At 40.2% G+C, this 20,163-nt stretch overlaps 1 protein-coding gene across 1 annotated transcript in view; it reads left to right on the top strand.

Moving 5' to 3' along the window:
- The window catches only part of PPIP5K2 (diphosphoinositol pentakisphosphate kinase 2), a 54,389-nt gene that overhangs the window by 11,566 nt on the left and 22,660 nt on the right, over nucleotides 1-20,163 (top strand). Inside the window, exons 3-18 of the mRNA XM_071581224.1 lie at nucleotides 502-697; nucleotides 1,370-1,460; nucleotides 2,878-2,963; nucleotides 4,200-4,354; nucleotides 4,711-4,812; nucleotides 5,997-6,158; nucleotides 7,259-7,380; nucleotides 9,595-9,696; nucleotides 10,219-10,305; nucleotides 11,221-11,296; nucleotides 11,378-11,487; nucleotides 12,369-12,454; nucleotides 13,086-13,211; nucleotides 13,324-13,445; nucleotides 15,479-15,661; nucleotides 17,836-17,977. Of these exons, the coding sequence (XP_071437325.1) occupies nucleotides 502-697; nucleotides 1,370-1,460; nucleotides 2,878-2,963; nucleotides 4,200-4,354; nucleotides 4,711-4,812; nucleotides 5,997-6,158; nucleotides 7,259-7,380; nucleotides 9,595-9,696; nucleotides 10,219-10,305; nucleotides 11,221-11,296; nucleotides 11,378-11,487; nucleotides 12,369-12,454; nucleotides 13,086-13,211; nucleotides 13,324-13,445; nucleotides 15,479-15,661; nucleotides 17,836-17,977 (1,948 nt within the window). The remainder of the gene's footprint in view (nucleotides 1-501; nucleotides 698-1,369; nucleotides 1,461-2,877; nucleotides 2,964-4,199; nucleotides 4,355-4,710; nucleotides 4,813-5,996; nucleotides 6,159-7,258; nucleotides 7,381-9,594; nucleotides 9,697-10,218; nucleotides 10,306-11,220; nucleotides 11,297-11,377; nucleotides 11,488-12,368; nucleotides 12,455-13,085; nucleotides 13,212-13,323; nucleotides 13,446-15,478; nucleotides 15,662-17,835; nucleotides 17,978-20,163) is intronic.

Raw genomic sequence — 20,163 nt, forward strand, 5'->3', positions numbered from 1 at the left:
TGATATTTGTGACTTAGATTTTGATCATGTCTGGTTTTTTCTGATACCTTACTTATAAAAAGTATTGTGGAGCTATTAAACATTCATTAAACAGAGTTACCTTTCATAAGGGTCAGTGTGATATGCTGCCTTTTGTTACTGGTTTGAGGAAAATCACACAGTTAAAAACTAATTGCTAGTTAATTTTAGAATAAGCCATAAATATGATTTTGTTCAGATTTGACATTTGAGACATTTTTGACTGTGTCTGGTTTTTTTCTGATATTTTACTCACAAAAAGTATTGTAGAGCTATTAAACAGTTTCATTTTTGAGTCATTTTTCATAAGGATCAGTGTGATATGCTGCCTTTTGTTTTGGTTAGCAATTTCCCTGAGTACTAAATTAAAGGTAGCGCATGAATTTTAACACAAAATACCTACTTGTGTTGTGCTGCTAAACCCTGTTGTGTCCTGAGAAAACAAAGTAATTACTGTCCCTTCCCCCTCTGCCTCCTTTTCAGCCACCGGAAAGACAAATTGCAGTGGGGATATGTTCGATGGCTAAGAAATCAAAGTCCAAACCAATGAAAGAAATTCTTGAGCGCCTCTCCATGTTTAAGTACATAACTGTGGTGATATTTGAAGAGGATGTTATCTTGAATGAGCCCGTAGAAAACTGGCCTTTATGTGACTGTCTCATTTCTTTTCACTCTAAAGGTAAATCTTCTGATAATGCCATAAATACTTCTGACAATGCCATAAATACTTCTGACATCTAAATTATTTGTTTGAGGGTCCTTTTAGGTTTTTTGTCTTTGTTTTTAATGGGATTTTCTATCAAGTGATTAATTTTTCTTGTTTAATATTCTACAACTGAATTTTAAAATGATACTGTTTTCATTGCTTGAAGTGTCCTGTCTGACATGGTGTTAAGATAGTTCTTCCATTGGCAAATATTGTGGAGCCAGTGGAAATGGTGGCCTAACACTTGCTCCTATAGCTGTGAAGGCATTCTGCCTTCCCACTGGGAGTGTTGGGTCTCTGGGTTTGTGTTTTCCTGCTGTTATCTAGGAGGTTTTTTTGTGGAGCTGGGCAGTGAGCCAGAAGTTAAAACTCATATTTTCAAGCAGAGACAATAAAAGCTTTAGTTCTGGCCTTGTGGAAGTGGAGGGAATGTGGAGTGAGGAGGAGGGAATCAAAGACAGGACCATTCCTTTTGGGTGACTGTACTGAAATTAGGCTGTAGTTTCATGACAGTCTTAAGTTGATATTAGGTGTGTGTCTTGCATTGAAGTCTCCAATTGTATTAAAGCTTGAATACAAAAGTTCCAAACTATTTACTGGTATTGTCTTGTAATTTTCATTTATTTGCCTTATTAAACATTTCAGGATTTCCACTGGACAAAGCAGTTGCCTATGCAAAACTCAGGAATCCATTCATAATCAATGACTTGAATATGCAGTACCACATACAAGACAGGTAAGTAGCACTAATTACCTCAAAAAGCAGTTTTTGCCAGAGACTGGAAGATTCTGTTGTTATTGCATAGCAGCAGTTCCAGTGTATTGTCCCTGCCCATGGTGAAGGGGTTGGATATACATGATTTAATTTTACATCACTTCCAGTTCAAACCATCCTGTGATTCCATGATTGTACAATACTATAAATAAAATTACAGTGAATGTTATGCTTTATTAATGTAGGCATATTTTTCTGGGATAAGTGTCTTTAGCTGGGGTTTTTTTTAATCCTCCTGCTCTTATATTGATATGTCTGAGGTTTTACCAAGTTAGAAATTTGGTGGTACATTTTTCTAAAGCTTAGCAAACTAGAAATTTTAAACTCTGAATATATATATAGCATAGTATGTACATAACTATACAAGCTCCTATAATTATAGAATTCTTGTGACTTACTAATGGTGGCTTTTTCCTATAAAGAGGATACTTGACAGAAGTTGTTGGTACTCAAAGATCCTGTGGTTATTGGAAGTGAATTTTCTTTTGGAGCTGCAGTCATGCATGGAAAATATTAATAAAACAATAGAGTTCTGAATACATAAGCACTGGAGCCTCCTGAATAGTGAGCAGACTTGCTATTTTGGGTGCCTTCAGCTGCTGTCCTGTATAAACTTTTCCAATCGTTCATGTTAACAATGTCCTTTAACAAGAGGACTGTTCTATGCAAATTGTTGCTGCACTGCCAGAGAGGAGAGGAAAGGACTAGCATTGCAAATTGCATTTTTACTGATGTTGAAGAGATCACTGCAAAGGTACAGCTGTGTTAAGTCTCTCCAGAGAAGAGCAACGAGGCTGGTGAAGGGACTGGAGCACAAGTGCTGTGGGGAGAGGCTGAGAGAGCTGGGGGTGTTTGGGCTGGAGAAGAGGAGGCTCAGAGGTGACCTCATCACTGTCTATAACTACCTGAAGGGAAGTTCTGGCCAGGTGGGGGTTGGTCTCTTCTTCCAGGCACTCAGCAATAGGACAAGGGAGCATGGGCTCAAGCTCTGCCAGGGGAAATTGAAGTTGGAGAGCAGAAAAAAATTCTTTGCAGAGAGAGTAATCAGGGATTGGAATGGGCTGCCCAGAGAGGTGGTGGATTCCCCATCCCTGGAGGTTTTTAACCTGAGATTGGCCGTGGCACTGAGTGCCATGATCTGGTAAAGGGACTGGAGTTGGACCAAGGGTTGGACTTGATGATCTTGGAGGTCTTTTCCAACCCAATCAGTTCTATGATTCTGTGATTCTATGACCTTTCAAGCATTGTATGTGTCCTCTTACCCCGTGCGATTTGAAAAATAATTGTGTTTCTTTTTCTCCTGTACTTGTGAACTGTAAAATGCAAATATTAGCAGAATTTGCTGGCTCACTGTGCAACGTTTGTTCTTTTCTTTTAGAAGAGAAGTCTATGGTATTCTGAAAGCTGAAGGCATTTTACTTCCTCGCTATGCAGTTCTAAACCGTGATCCAAACAATCCCCAAGGTAAAAAAAAAAAATGGGTAACCCATCAACTATTTGCACCTCTTTGTTCCCACTGGAGAACTGAACATAGTGGAGACCTAAATTTCCCTGGCTAGACAATTAATTCATGCAGAGGTTAATTTCTCCTCCAGCACAAGTACTGCTGTGGGGGGCACTATGAAAAAGGAAAAGGGTTGGAGGCTGTGTAAGCATTAACAAAAACATCAAGGCTTGTGTTTTGGCCACGGATTCAAAACAGCACCATACCAGCTTCTGTGGAGAAATAATCTCCATCCCAGCCAAGGGCAGCACAAATGTCCATCTGAAAAGTACAGTTCTGACATCCTACATCTTAGAGGTGTCCTAGAACAGGTAGAATAAAAGGGCCTCCTTAGTCAAACTGACATTCTGACACGTCACCAAGCAACCGGCATCCTTGATGTTATATTTGCCACAATAATTAGTAATTTTACGTGGGAGACAGAAACAAGCCAGGCTATTGAATACTTTCCCTTCTAAGTATAGGCAGCCATGTAAAGGAAATCTAGTCCAGACACATCTGCAGATGATGTACTCTGAATATAAATTAGAATTACTTTTTATGTACCTAAAACAATTTTTTTCTAACAAAGTGAAAGTTACATCAACAGAGATTGCAATGACAGGTCAAGACGAGAGAATTTTGCACAAAAATGTCTGTGTAAGTGGAGAAAAGGACACATTAATGCTGCAAAAGTAAAATAAAAGCTGCTGCATGCAGTTAACCAGTGTTGAAGTGGTTGCTGATCACTGATACCAGAGGACCCAATCTGTGCAGGGCACATGAATCACACAGGGTGAGACAGTTCTCATCCTGTGGAAGGTTCTGTGGCATCTGGCACCACACTGTGCCTTGTCCACCTGCCAGCTCCCTGATATTTCAGCGAAAAGCATCGAGGAAAAAGACAAACAATGCTTCCCTCTGTCTTCAAAACATTTCCAAAATATACCACCTTGAGCAGCTTATGCATCTGCAGGACACAATTTGTGACACTGAAGGAATCAGTAGAGGTTCTGGAACATTGTACTGAACTAACATAGCATAGATCTGGTACAGCAGGCATGGTCACCAGGTCTTTGTGCAGTCAACAACAAATCAGAGAAACAAAAATGTAATACAATATTTTTATTTCAACCTGCAAAATCAATGCAGACCTCTTAAAAATGTCACTCCATTAGTACGCTATTACATCTCTGTTCTTTGCACTGTTTCTTCAGAATGCAACTTGATTGAAGGAGAAGATCACGTGGAAGTGAACGGAGAAATTTTCCAAAAGCCCTTTGTAGAAAAGCCAGTTAGTGCTGAGGACCACAATGTTTACATTTATTATCCAACATCTGCTGGGGGTGGAAGCCAGAGGCTCTTTCGAAAGGTGAGGGTATCATGCTAAAGCTGAAAAGCTGGAAATGTCTGACAGGGTTGCAGAGTTTCTCTCATGTCCTGCTTGTGTAGCAGTAAGGGCAGATCAGAGAAATTATTTTCAGAAGAACATGTAGATTGAATGAAGACCTTTGTTTCTTGCCACTGCAGGTTCTTAGAGGTAAAAGATGCATACACTGTCAGAGCACTTTTAGAAATTAAAAAACCCCAGTATTTTGAGAACAATCAAAACCTTGCTTTGCTTGGTACAGAAAGTGTTTTCTCAGGACAAGTGTGCTATTTTAAGGAGTTTTAAAGTTTCTCAAGCAGTAGTCTGTGAGTTTTTTAATGGAAAAATATGTCTTGCAGATTGGCAGCAGAAGCAGTGTTTATTCTCCTGAAAGCAGTGTGAGAAAAACAGGCTCCTATATTTATGAGGAATTTATGCCTACAGATGGCACTGACGTGAAGGTATGACAACTGCACGCTCTTATTTATATTTAGAACAATCAAATGATGAAAGAGCTTGGCAGCTTTAAAGATGAGAGTATATCTTAATGTGAAGGATTAATTTTAATTAAATTTTAATACTGTCCATTAGTAAATTTGCTGATGACACCAAGTTGGGAGGGAGTGTCGACCTGCTGGAAGGCAGGAGGGCTCTGCAGAGGGATCTGGATAGACTGGAGAGATGGGCTGATTCCAATGGGATGAAGTTCAACAAGGCCAAGTGCTGCTCCTGCCCTTTGGCCACACAAACCCCATGCAGCGCTCCAGGCTGGGCACAGAGTGGCTGGAGAGCAGCCAGGCAGAAAGGGACCTGGGGGGACTGAGTGACAGGAAGCTCAACAGGAGCCAACAGTGTGCCCAGGTGGCCAAGAAGGCCAATGAGATCCTGGCCTGGATCAAAACTAGCATGGCCAGCAGGCCCAGGGCAGTGACCCTTCCCCTGGACTCTGCCTTGGGGAGGCCACACCTTGAGTGTTGGGTTCAGTTCTGGGCCCCTCAGTTCAGGAAAGAGATTGAGGGGCTGGAGCAGGGCCAGAGAAGAGCAACAAGGCTGGAGAAGGGACTGGAGGACAAGTGCTGTGGGGAGAGGCTGAGGGAGCTGGGGTTGTTTAGCCTGGAGAAGAGGAGGCTCAGAGGTTACCTCAGCACTGTGTAGAACTCCCTGAAGGGAAGTTCTGGCCAGGTGGCGGTTGGTCTCTTCTCCCAGGCACTCAGCAATAGGACAAGGGGCACGGGCTCAAGCTCTGCCAGGGGAAATTGAAGTTGGAGAGCAGAAAAAACTTCTTTGCAGAGAGAGTGCTCAGGCATTGGAATGGGCTGCCCAGAGAGGGGGTGGATTCTCCATCCCTGAAGGTTTTAAACTGAGATTGTCTGTGGCACTGAGTGCCATGATCTGGTAAAGGGACTGGAGTTGGGCCAAGGGTTGGACTTGATGTTCTTGGAGGTCTTTTCCAACCCAATCCATTCTAGGATTCTATGGAGGCAGAGAATGCCATTGAGCAGGATACTTTAGTGTGACTTTTTCAATGATGAACACTAGTGTCTTTTGGTGTCACTCTCACATTTAGGACAAATTCAGCAAAATGTATTCACATGTGTAGCATAATTTAACCCCACTGAATCAAAAGCTCCTGTTTTCCATCCAGGTGTACACGGTGGGTCCAGACTATGCTCATGCTGAGGCCCGGAAGTCTCCAGCACTGGATGGCAAGGTAGAACGAGACAGTGAAGGAAAAGAAGTGAGGTATCCAGTCATCCTGAATGCAAGAGAGAAGTTAATCGCTTGGAAAGTATGCCTTGCCTTTAAGGTAAGCTGATTACTGTCCTATCTGATCAAACATTTAGTGTTAATTAATTGTTCGTTACATGACACTTCTGCAGGGTTTTAGAGCACAGAGCCAGCAGTGGTAATTGCTGCAGAACTAAGAAGGAGAAAAGTTGAACTCCCACTTTTTTTTTAATCTAGAAAAATTCTTCCTTTATAAAGTTAATGTTCTGGATGAGTTGCTTATGTTGCATTAGTTTTCTGAATTCAAATGTTGCTGTTGTGCTTCGCTGTGTATCTGTTCTTGTATGCGTAATATGTCTTCTGTAGTGTATTTATCCATCTATGCATAATATTTTCACTCTTTTTGGTAATTGTTTCTATGTTTGCAAAACAGAGTTTCAGTAACGTTTTTGTAACTTTTGTTACCTGGTATTTACAGTGGGTAGAAATTAAATGTTAATTTGGTATTGATATGACTAGACCTCAATTTGAAGTGTTTAACAATTTCCATTTTTGTAGTTTTAAGATTCCTTTGTTCAAAACTTAAGTCTTTTACCCTTCTTTCACCTGTTCTATTGAAAGGTTTGCAGTCCCTCTCCTTTCCTGTGTGTAGCTGTGATGCCATTCTGGAGCCTGTAGGGTTTGAGTCTTTATCAGTATAGTGGATTTTAAGGGCTTAAGAAATAATTTTTAATATGATGTCAATAGTATGTCTGTGTCAAAACTATCCTGTCAAATTTCAATAAATGTGTTGTTTTCAATGTTTTTGTGATTTCTTGCCTGCCACCCTTAAAAACTCTGTGTAGGGGGAAACCACTGCCTGAAAGGGGAATTTTTAGACCCATCCTTGCTTGTGCTGAAAATCTTGAATGTTGTTTGTGCACGCGTGAACTTGACATTCAATACTGATACTGCTTAGGGATATGCAGGAAGGGTAAAATCAATTTGGGGACAGAAAGCTAAAATAGGAGGGTGTTTGCATGACCTGAATGAACCTAATATAGAACAGACAGAAGTTACTAAGTATAAAAAGGTGGCATATTTTTGTCATGTTTTCAGATAAATAGAAATACAGAGTTTGTTTAGAATAAGCTATCCTGAGGAAGGTGATTAATTACTAACTTTTGTTCTTAAAAACAGCAAACAGTTTGTGGCTTTGATTTGCTGCGTGCTAACGGACAGTCCTATGTCTGTGATGTGAATGGATTCAGTTTTGTGAAAAACTCCATGAAATACTATGATGATTGTGCTAAGATACTGGGGTAAGAGTTTACTGATTTATTTCAGGAAATTTTCTTATTCACTCTGTTTTATGTCATTATAGTTTGTGTACTACGTGTTTCTTCTTCCCAGATCAATTATTTAAAATTAAATATCTCATAAAATGAGTAATTACATCAAACAAGAAAGTAATAAGTTATTAAAGAAAATTATAAGTTAATAAATAAATACTAAATACATTCTTTATTCCTAAAATCATCCAAAACATCTGAGTGTTTTGTGGACACTTAATGCTAACTGAATAAATGTTTTGGAATTTAAGTTCCTAAAGGTAGTTGAGGGTTTTCCAGGTAGTGAAGCACCACTGGATGGTCATGATTGCTGCTGTTTAATGTGTGTCCAAATGACTCTACCTTGTCCTTCATCTGAAGCTGGTGTATATTCATTTATTTGTGGATATCATACTGGTAAATCCAAACTGATGTAATTCAAGGTGTTTTTATCATAACATCTTCTCTCTGCCATTGGAAGTGAAAAAAAAAGGTATAACAAGGGGTCATACAGAATTGGGTACAGAACTCCATGCCAAGCAAGTGTTGTCCTCAAAGCTCACCCCATTTTGGCCAGTTAAACTGGCTTTACAGTAGATTGCCCTGGGGAGATACAGCCTGACTTGCTGCATCATCTGATGGTCTGGAGTCTTATTAAATTGAGGAAGCTGAAATCTTGGATATCAACTGTAGCCCTGTTGCTTTAAGTCACTATTTGAGTAAGAGATACAATTCTCAGACCCATTTTGATTTCTCTTTATTTAAATTTTGGCTGTTGAACTCTCTGAAAAGTTACCTCAGAATTTTTTTCCTAATGGTTTAATCTTTAGGGTTAATACACTGCAGTGTTAAGTTACAGGGGTTTTTTTTCACACTTTTTAACAATTAAATTTTGGTTTATTCTACTGTAAGATGCACTGTTGTTTTCTTCCATGTTACTGCTTTTTATGTAGATATTAATCTGAAGTTCAGTGTATTTTGATGAAATACTTGTGAAAAAGAATATTATCAAGACATACCAACCTCCATGAAGTGGAAACTGTGTTGTAATTTTCTGGTTACGACCAGAGACTGTACCTGTATTTCCAGTTTAGCACAGAAGCTTTTGAGAAATTACTGGTAAAAGATGCCACTTAATTATTGATGAGAATGGCTTGGTGATTATCAGGGACTTTTATTTAGGCAATGGAGTCAATTGTCTGCATATTTAAGAGAAATTCATATCCATAAGGCTAATTCATATCCAAGCAACTCCTTTAGGAACTGGAGTTGAAAAACTGAAGTACATTAGAATCATGGAATCATAGAATGGATTGGGTTGGAAAAGACCTCCGAGATCATCAAGTCCAACCCTTGGTTCAACTCCAGTCCCTTTACCAGATCATGGCACTCAGTGCCACGGCCAAGCTCAGTTTGAAAACCTGCAGGGATGGGGAATCCACCCCCTCTCTGGGCAGCCCATTCCAATGCCTGAGCACTCTCTCTGCAAAGAAGTTTTTTCTGCTCTCCAACTTCAATTTCCCCTGGCAGAGCTTGAGCCCGTGCCCCCTTGTCCTATTGCTGAGTGCCTGGGAGAAGAGACCAACCCCCACCTGGCCAGAACTTCCCTTCAGGGAGTTCTAGACAGTGCTGAGGTCACCTCTGAGCCTCCTCTTCTCCAGCCCAAACACCCCCAGCTCCCTCAGCTTCTCCCCACAGCACTTGTGCTCCATCCCTTCTCCAGCCTCGTTTCTCTTCTCTGGCCCCGCTCCAGCCCCTCAATCTCTTTCCTGAACTGAGGGGCCCAGAACTGAACACAACAGTCATGGTGTGGCCTCTCCAAGGCAGAGTCCAGGGGAAGGGTCACTGCCCTGGGCCTGCTGGCCACGCTAGTTTGGATCCAGGCCAGGATCCCATTGACCTTCTTGGCCACCTGGTCACACTGTTGGCTCCTGTTGAGCTTCCTGTCAAAGGAATTGATAAAGGAATTACATACAGGGCCAGTGGTCAAACGTCTGTGGAGCAGCTGTAGTAGCTTTTTGTTTAAGTAGGTTTTTATTGTACAATTAACAGAAAAATATGCATCTGGAAACTTACGGCTACCAGTACTCGGAAAACACATTAAGAAAAATGCAGATATATATATCTATATACATATAATCTGTGTTGTATAAGGTGTTTGTTAAACTTACTTGTTTTTTTTTTCTTTTTAACCCTGTTTTTTAGAAATATCATAATGAGAGAACTTGCTCCCCAGTTTCAGATTCCATGGTCAATTCCTTTGGAAGCTGAAGACATCCCTATTGTGCCAACCACCTCTGGAACAATGTAAGGAAACAGCATCTACTCCTGGATTGTGCAAACTCCCTCTGTAACTTTTCTGTGAATCTTTTTTTCTCTTTAAAAGGTGTGCCCACTTTGGCCTATGAGTGCTTGTTTTGTGTGCTGAAAACAAGGAAGGAATCACAATTGCTCTGCCAGCAGTCAGAGTTTCTCACCCTTAGTCAAGCTGAGTACAGAACAGCAGATTTGCAAGTGTAGCTTCCACTGCTAATCATTGTTCCAGCACCAGCTTAATATGCTGCTAATAAACATCCTCCCTCATGTAACGATCCTCAAAATCCTCGTTTTAAAAGCTACTTAAAATAGATATTCTGTAGTTACCTAAAATCAGTATTTATATTTTATACCTGACATCATTTTCAGTTAACCTTGTGTTCTTACATACCCTTCCATGACTTCTGTAGTTATATCAGATGACTCCAACTTTGTCAGTTGTCCTGATTGTGTTTGGTTTCATATTAAATAAAAGATGCAGAATTGTGAAATGTGACTTTCTTGGAATTTCAGGATGGAGCTGAGGTGTGTAATAGCTGTAATACGCCATGGGGACCGAACACCAAAGCAAAAAATGAAAATGGAAGTAAAACATCAGAGGTGAGTAGAATCTTGGTTAAGATTAATCCTCATGTTTTAGAGCAGAGGGTTCTTGGGGCTGCGCAAGCAATGAATTGAACAGGAATTGCATAATTTCAAATTGGGTTTTGTTCTGTTTTCTTTTAAATCTAACAGGTTCTGCAGTTAATTAACACCTCTCTTTCTAACAGCACTGTAAAATTACTTGTGCAGATTTCCTTCAGCATATGCTGTCCCTTGTTAAGAGTCCTGTTTGATCTTAAGCAAAACTCATTTGTGTCTGTAGATGTCTTTATTCAAAATAATGCAGCAGAGAATATTTGTGGTTCTCCATTAGACTGTGACTTCTGTGTTTCCCTTTTTATCACATCTATTCTTGTGTGAGGTGTCATCTTACTGGAGCACCTTTTTGTTCTTTATTTTTGTCAAAGTCATCAAAGAGATGGCTCTGAATTTCTGGTAAGATACCATCTTTATGTTAGCATTCATAAAATAACTTCTGTAATTGACCTGGAATTGCAGTTTCAGTAAAAAAGGAATTAACTATTTTGTAACTGGATTCTTGCATTCAGAACATGCTGGAGAAGGGTAGTGCTGCTCCCTGGGTATGTGTGGTTCCTATTTCTGTTCAGGATCATTCTTGAAGGTTAAGAATTGTCATAGCTGTATATTCAAATATATAGGATATCCTCTTTTGGTTTTTAGTACTTAGCAACTTAGTAAGAGAACATTTTTAGTGTTCTTACTTCTCTAATGCATTGAAGATTTCTGGAGAAATAGGATTTTAATAATACTTGGTTTGACCTCTATAGTGCAGGTTTTCACATAATTTTCAAATAGTGTAAAGGTGCTAATTTTAGATTACTTTGAGGCACTTGTTCAAGTACTATTTTAATTTATTAACTGATTTTTTAATCACTTTTCTTTCTCTTTAAGATTTTTTGATCTCTTTGAAAAATGTGATGGATATAAATCTGGAAAACTAAAACTGAAAAAACCAAAACAGTTACAGGCAAGTTTGAACTTATTTTCTTGATGTGTTATTTTGCAAGCAGAAATTAATTTAAATAAATCCTATGTTTCCTTTCTTTAGGAAGTGCTTGATATAGCAAGGCAGCTCCTTGTAGAACTTGGGCAAAACAATGATTCTGAAATTGAAGAAAGTAAAGCCAAACTTGAACAGCTTAAGACTGTATTAGAAATGTAAGTGTCTAATTTTTAGATTTAACAGCAACAAAGTTCTCTCTGCTGTTTTGACCTGTTTCACCAGTTACTGCTTGGACTGCAACATTATCAAATATGTTATGATGTAATGATTTAAACACAAAGATTATGAAGAGAAAGGATGTCACATTTGAACTGGGCCATCGCTCTGTTTTATTCTCCCTTTTAATTGAGCTCGCTGCAGTATCTGGTGTCTTAATTCATGTTTAACATGAGAAAGTTGTTCACTTTGATATCAAATATCTTCTTGTGTGTTTTTAAAATGAAAGTGTTTTTATGCAGGGTCTGCTTCTTGCAGTGTGGCCTAAATGAAGTCTGACAGAGCCAGTAAGAACTTCCACTGTGTCTACTTGTCTACACAGCAAACTTGGAGGGTTGCAAATAAATAAGTCATTGTATATTAAGGCTGAAATATTAAATAATTTAAAAAAATTTACAAAACCAGCCAAACAAACAGAACACAACAACAACAAAATAAGGCTTCAAGATTTGTTAAATATCTGGGGTCTCAGAATGCTAAACGATGGTAGATCATTTTAATTTAACAAAATATCAAGGCACAGACAGTAATTACTGAAATTCATTATTTGTAATACTGAGTTCTGCAAGTTTTATGTTCATTGTTATAAAGAATAACAGTAGACAGTGTTTTAAGATGTTTCATTACATCATGGTTGTTACTTCTCTTAATTCTGTTCTTGTTGAGTTCATGTTTGTTCTAAGCATGAAATGGTGGTCAAGTGCACAAATCAGTGACTAGCACAGATTTATTATATCCTGTTACAAGAGCTTAGCAGTTTTGGAAGGAAATATTTAAAATGTTTCTCTCCCTGTCTCATTTTTCCTTGTTTCCACTCCAGGTATGGGCATTTTTCAGGCATCAATCGCAAAGTTCAGTTAACGTATCTTCCTCATGGCTGTCCTAAGACTTCCAGTGAAGAGGAAGGTATTGAATCACTTTTGCACCTACTCAGTTAATATCATCTGCATGCAAATAGCCATAGACTGGTGGTATAACATGTCTTGGTGTTAAGAGGAAGGAATATTTTGGTTTGAAATAGTGTTTGTATTGTTGGCAGATATTCACAGTCTCTTAATATGTTGAATTGTGCACCTAAAACTAGGTAGTAAATTTGTATTTTAACACTATTTTTTTGTAACAGAAAAATATCATGATAAGAAACTTCAGTGATTCAACAAAATGGTGTTTTGAGGCAGGATAAGAAAATCTGCCTCAAGAATTGCTACTTTCTTTAAAGCTTTTATAAGCTGTAGGATGTTTACTGTCCCATTTGTTTTACTTTTTCTGTCTTGATTTACTTTTTGCTAATACATAAAATAAAAAAATATTTCTCACATTTTTTCAAAGTTTAACTGCTTTGGTTTTTGCTGTTTAAAGTGCCCATTTTATTTCACCAGGTCAATATTCTCTTAATGTGAGAATGCTACTAAAGGTTCATAATGTTGAAGAGATCCTTTAGTGAAGCCCTGGAGAGAAACCAAATGTTTTTTGTTCATTTGGAAAAAAAAAATTACAATATATTTCATTACTAAAGTCCTCTCTCTGTGTCAATTAGATAATAGAAGAAATGAGCCATCCCTGCTTCTGGTTCTAAAATGGGGAGGAGAATTGACCCCTGCAGGCAGGGTTCAAGCAGAGGAGCTTGGAAGAGCTTTCAGGTGTATGTATCCAGGGGGACAAGGTAAAAAACCATTATAATAACAATTTTATTTAGAAAGTGTTAAATGTCATGAATCACTTTTGAAGATAACCATGTGCAAAATGGGAGTTTGAGCAAAATGTTTGTTTGGTAGGAGATTATGCTGGATTCCCTGGGTGTGGTTTACTCAGATTGCACAGCACTTACCGACATGATCTCAAAATCTACGCTTCTGATGAGGGAAGAGTTCAGATGACTGCAGCAGCTTTTGCAAAGGTACAGCGGGAATGGTATTTTCAGTTTTAAAACTGTGATCTTCTCAAGTTTGTTTTTCCTTTTGAAGACTGGGAGACATACATGGTTTATCAGAAAAATGTATTTTCAAAGAGTAATTCAGTGTGAAAAAGTAGCCAGTTAATGGGTTGAGCATTTGAGCAGATAAAGACAGGTTTTAATTAAACAGCACTGTTGTAGGCATAGAATCATGGAATCACAGAATGGATTGGGTTGGAAAAGACCTCCGAGATCATCAAGTCCAACCCTTGGTCCAACTCCAGTCCCTTTACCAGATCATGGCACTCAGTGCCATGGCCAAGCTCACCTTAAAAACCTCCAGGGATGGGGAATCCACCCCCTCTCTGGGCAGCCCATTCCAATGCCTGAGCACTCTCTCTGCAAAGAATTTTTTTCTGATCTCCACCTTCAATTTCCTGTGGCAGAGCTTGAGGCTGTGCCCCCTTGTCCTATTGCTGAGTGCCTTGGAGAAGAGACCAACCCCCACCTGGCCAGAACTTCCCTTCAGGTAGTTCCAGACAGTGCTGAGGTCACCTCTGAGCCTCCTCTTCTCCAGACTAAACACCCCCAGCTCCCTTAGCCTCTCCCCATCTTTGTCTCTCAGGGCTCTCCTCCATAGGATTCCATGAGAGAGTCTGCTCATTTGAAGGCCAAAGCTCTGATGCCACTATTTGTCTTGTTCACTTCTCCATGGATCTGTTATAACATCAGATTCCAATTGCCAAGGGTCCCACTGACGTTTACATTCCTGACTCCTCTGAGGAACAGGTCCAGGGCAATGCCTCTGCTTGATAGTTCATCAGTGAACTGTGTCAAAGGGCAGTCCCGTGGTGTAATGGTGAGCACTCCAGACTCTGAATCCCAAGGTCGTGAGTTCGAGTCTCAGTGGGACCGTCCCCCTGGCAGTTCAATCCCTCCCTGCCATCCCATCCCGTCAGATCTGGGATGCTCAGCAGGGTCAGCCCCGGTCAGTACAGGGGGCTGTGACAGTCCCGAGGACTTCCCTGTCACTGTCCAAGCTCGCTCGGCCGTGGCAGATGGACCTTGGGACTGAAACGGTGGGGCCAGTTCTGCGCACGCTGAGCCTCACCTAAAACATCCACTGCACAGGCTGGAAGGGCACGTGAGGAGAGCCCTGCCCAAATCTGCATTCGCGGAGTCTGACCATACAACAACCTGTGTCAAAGAATAGTCTGGAGTGTTCTCCAGAAATCTGTATTGTCTGTCACCTACAGTACTGCCCATGCATGAGGTATCCAAGGCCAAGGGCACCCATGGAAATCAAGGCCTGCAGTCAGGAGGCTTTCTCCAGTTGTTTTAGTAAGGCTTCATCCATTTCCTCTTAATTCAGGTGGTCTGTACCAAAGGCCCACCATGTGTTGCCCTGTCTTGATCTCTCCTCTGATCCTTACAGATAAGTTCTCAACTTGTCACTAGTTTGAAAGCAAAAGAGCTGCTGTTGAAGCTACTCCTTTATTGGAAGCCCAGCTCTGCCTCCTTGCCTACCAAGCTTCCCAAAGGCCCTGTACCAAGTTAGAGCAAACTCCATTGATGTGAACTGGTTTACCACATCTCTTAATCTGAGTTAACTGAAGCTCTGCAAGTCTTCAGACTTCTGTTTCTCCTGGGATGCTTCAGCTGGGGCTGGGGAACAATGCTCTGTGACATGTCACCAATCACTATCTTTTGTCATTTCCCAGGCTATTCTGAGTTGGAAGGGACCCTCATCGAGTCCAACTCTTAAGTCAATGGCCTACACAGGGGATTGAACCCTTGACCCTGCCATTATTACAACCACGTTTTAATGAGCTGATCTCAGGGTCAATTGCACCAATCCTGCACACAAAGGCAGTGCTTTGGGGGCATTTCCATGCAAATACCTGCATTGTGTCCCTGTTTATCCAACCCATAGCCAAGTGATAGTGAATTCAAAATTAATGTTTTGGGTGGGGTTTTAAGATACTCATATTTTTGTCTTTATCTGTTTGCCTGAATATTTGTGTTATTTCCTCCAGGGACTACTGGCCTTAGAAGGAGAGCTGACTCCTATTCTTGTCCAGATGGTAAAAAGTGCTAATATGAATGGTCTGTTGGACAGTGACAGTGATTCTTTAAGCAGCTGTCAGCATCGTGTTAAAGCAAGACTCCATGAAATTCTCCAGAGGGACAGAGAATTTACTGCTGATGACTATGATAAGGTTAGTTTCCTATGAAATAAAGTAAATACCACAAAAATCCCTGTGTAAACTAAGCAGTGATTTTGTGTATCTTAGTATTGAAAAATTGTGTGCTTGGAAATAGTTTGAACTGCAAAGAAAGCTGTACCAATTGTGCTATGGGTATTTTGTCTTGCAGTCTGAATAATCAGAATAGCTGCAAGCTGTGAAATAAGAGCAGACAGGGACCCCATTCATTTTAATTATTCAAGAAATGAAGTAAGGTTTTTCACACTTTTTGTTATCTTTACTTTGACAGTGTGTGGTATTACAAAATGTTTTCCTGACTACTGTAGTTGTTTCAATATTTAATCTGCTACAAGGTCTTTTTTTTAATTTTAAACTAAGAGTACTAAGATGCTGAAAACCAATAGGATACTTTCTAATCAGTGAAAGGAAATACCTCATTAAGATGCTAAATTAGTGCATAGTAATACATTTTATATTGACTTAGTATGGAATACTTGTGATTGTTCCTGGTTTGAAATGTAAGTGATGTTTGTTATTGTGAAGAAACTTCTTTGTCTTTCAGTTGCCCTCAGTCTGTCTCACACAACAGCTAAATAAATACACATCCTCAAATGAGGTTTAATCCTAAACTGCTATTTTTGAAAAGGTATTGAGAGCAAATTAATGAAGAATAATTTTACTACTCTGCATGTATAGAATCATAGAATCAGTTGGGTTGGAAAAGACCTCCGAGATCATCAAGTCCAACCCTTGGTCCAACTCCAGTCCCTTTACCAGATCATGGCACTCAGTGCCACGGCCAATCTCAGGTTAAAAACCTCCAGGGATGGGGAATCCACCCCGTCTCTGGGCAGCCCATTCCAATGCCTGAGCACTCTCTCTGCAAAGAATTTTTTTCTGATCTCCAACTTCAATTTCCCCTGGCAGAGCTGGAGCCCGTGCCCCCTTGTATACACTGTGTAGATTCATTTAAGCATATAAAGTATCATTCAAACCACTGCCAGCAGTGGCCTCAGCATTAGTTGAAAAAATGGAGAGGGTGGAGGGTCTCAGGGATTTACTGATGTTGATATATAGATGTCATGGGGTCTGAAATGTGGCTGGAACTAACAGAGCATTCTTCAGTCACTGAAAGGAACTAACCTGTGGGGGGATTATAAAGCAATAATAACTTTTGGGGGCTTCATTTATATGAACTTGTGATTTGAGAAAACCACATGAGTTTTATTCCTGTGCCTTCCTCCTCAATATCTATAAGTAAATGAATTGCTTGTTTACTTGGTCACGATATGGAGCTGGAAACTCCTAATTATTAGGTAGAGGGCAGAAGTTTTCCATACCCAAATTATTCTGTCCTTTTTAGGAAACCAAGGCAAGTGCAAATATGTATGTGTTATGTGTATAAATTACAGTTAAGTATTATTGCCTACTTTGAATTCTTCAGATTTTTCTGATAGAAATGAGGCTAAGCCTCACTTAAATAGGTATTGACTGTATTGTTTTAGTAATACATGATGGTATAATCAGGAGCTTCTACAATTTCTGTGATTAACTCAGTTCTGAAGCACATCTTACATGTTCTTGATACATGTGCATTTAAAGGGTTTCTTTTTATGTTTGTGTCCTGCAGTCCTATAGAAAAACCTAAAACAGTAACAGACAAACTTTTGTTAAAGTAGCAATTACTATTTTACATCTGGTTCTTCCTTCCAGCTATGCTAAGGAGGGTACTTCATAGAGCAAGAAGTATTTTGTGAGACATGCAGCCCAATGATGATAACATTCCTAACAGATTTTCTTTTGCAAGCTTTTGGATACAGAAGTTACTTGAAAGGGAGTTGTGGAAACTTGCCAAGTATATACAAAGTTTTAAACGTCCATCCAATTTTTCTGTCTTGGAACAAAAAAAGTTTTATGAACTTAAGTAGTTGATCACATTTAGAATTAGTTGCCCTATGAATTTCATGTCACCTTTGAATTTCTAGTAAATCTTACTACCTTTTGATGTATTTTCTTTTTATAATGCCTCAAAGGGAGTGGGTAATTGTAAAATGACTAAAAAAATAAATAGCAAGCTGTTGAAAGCTGTTTGTCCAGTACTTAGTATCTTTCCCATGTTACATCTTATCTCAAGTCTTTGAAATCTGTTCTTGTTTTGGTAATTTTGTGTTTGTCTCAAATTGCAGCTTACTCCATCTGGCAGCATCTCATTGATAAAATCAATGCAGGTTATTAAAAATCCTGTAAAGACATGTGACAAGGTCTATTACTTGATCCAGAGCTTGACTTCTCAGATCAGGCAAAGAATGGAAGATCCAAAGTCTGCAGGTATTGAAACAATGTTATTGTTGGATTTTTTGTTAACATATGAGAAGTAACTGTAACGTCACTTTCCTTCACTAAACTCTTTGCAGAACTTTACTCAACCAGTGCATTAGAGATTTTCACATTCTGATTTCATATGCATAATTCTAAAGTAAAAAGCAGAAGCTTGTGGTCATATTGCAGGTAAGGGCTCTGTGGTGTTTGGAAATTTAGGCCTCCAATGTTTGCAGAAATTGTTAATTAATTAAAACTCATCATTCCACAAAAGTAATAGGAAAAGCAGATGGTGCTAAAGCTAAGTTACACAGGAACATATTCTGATATCTTTACTGAGGGTCTATTGCTTACTGTGTGATGTGTAGTTGCACAGACAGATGCTCAATATTAATGGTGGCCAGGCAGGGAGCTGGAAGTGGCCACAGTGCTTTGTCATTACTTGTGAAATACTGTCAGGTTTGCTGTCCATTCTGTCTGCAATTGTGTTCAGTTGAGCTGGCAAAGCACCAACTGCCCAACACAGAGGGTTAGATCTTCCCTCCCTCTCACTGAGAAAAGGGAGAAAGGGAAAAAAACTGGAAAGATTTAAACTTAAACTGTATATATACATTTATACAGAAATGAGAAACTTAAAGAGAAACTGCAATATAACAAGTTAGAAATAACAAGAAATAACTTCGCAGTGAACACAAATTCTACTATTTTAACTACAAATCATTCCAGAGAACTCAATTCCCCAGAGAGACAGATTCAAGCAGAGACAAAGACTAAGAACAAACATTTTACTTTCCTAAGATAACATGATGGTGGGCTGGTGCTCTGGGCCTGGGCCTCCCATCCCTCCTGGGACAGCACGATGTGTCCTGCTGGCACCACAGTTTGAAGCAGCTGACCAAGCGTCTCCCACACCGGCTCTTACCCTTTGAGATGATATCGGAATATGGTATGGAATACTACTGGCTACAAGAAGTCAGCTGTCAGCTACTGTCAGGGTTCAAATGTGAGAGTTCGTAGTAAATTGTGGCGGCGAGAGAAGATTAATGAGGGCACAGCTCACAGGTGTCACACACTGTGCTGGTTTAAAGGTGAACCAGCAGGGGAAATGAACTCACCACGAGAGAGATTATAAGTCAGACCTAAAATTTAATAATAATATTACAATAGCAACACTGACACACAAGGGAAATTGCTTTCAACTCACAGAACCCCAGCAGTATAACCCAGTGTCCTGGGGCACAAACCCAAGGGGGTTTGTTTGCCCTTGTGCTGAGACCCCTCTGGTTCCCCCAAGTCCAGAGCAAAAGGAAAAGAAAAACCTGTTGGTGCAGGCGAGGGCTGTGGTCTGGGCGAGAGCGGGGATCTCCTCCTGTCAAGGTCCTGCTGCTGCTCTGGATCCGACGAGAGGTTCCCGAGGTCTTCTTACCCACCACTTATGTACCCTCAGGGAGCTCTCAGTCCCTCCCCCTGGGCGGGGACTCACACAATGGGTGATTAACTCTGGGAGCCAGGGGGTGTTGAGCTGTTGATGGCCCGTTGGCAGCTCCGCCCCCCTCAGGCTGGGTGTGAAGTGATAATGGCTCCCTGGGCAGCTGCTGCTAATGGCCCATTGACCTTGGGGAATGAATAGAGGGGGTAGAATACACAGCTTTGATCACCCCCACACAGGGTTAGCTGGTCCCTCCTGCTGAACTAGGACACACACAAAGACAGTTTATTAAAATCACTCCATGGAGGAAGGGAAAAAAAAACCAGGTAAAGCAAAAACCTCTGCTCTAAATTCAGATTACTCAATATATCTCCCTAATTCCCACCCATAGCCACATCTCATAGGTTGTATCACAGTGTCCATAACCTTCATAGCAGCTCCCAGCTGGATGACACTCTCGGGCAGATGTTCACCTTGCTATGAGAAAACTTACCTCTTCAAAATTCTATTCCCATGGGCAAACTGACCCAAAACCTTTTTATCTTCCTTTGTTTTTGCTAGCTGTTGGTCTTTCTCACAGAAACTAACCTTGCACCTGCCAGCAGGCCCCAGAACCTGTAGGGGGAGCCCCTTATACCGAGCTGGGCTGTGGTCTGACGGTCAGAAGAGCTCAGACACAGCAGTCATCAGAAGGCTTGATCAGAAGGCACACAACTTGAGAGTTTATTCAAGATAGGTTAACAGACAGTTCTCATAGCTCATAGTA

The sequence above is a fragment of the Pithys albifrons genome, chromosome Z (assembly GCF_047495875.1).
Source record: "Pithys albifrons albifrons isolate INPA30051 chromosome Z, PitAlb_v1, whole genome shotgun sequence".
In the NCBI taxonomy this organism is placed as follows: domain Eukaryota; kingdom Metazoa; phylum Chordata; class Aves; order Passeriformes; family Thamnophilidae; genus Pithys; species Pithys albifrons.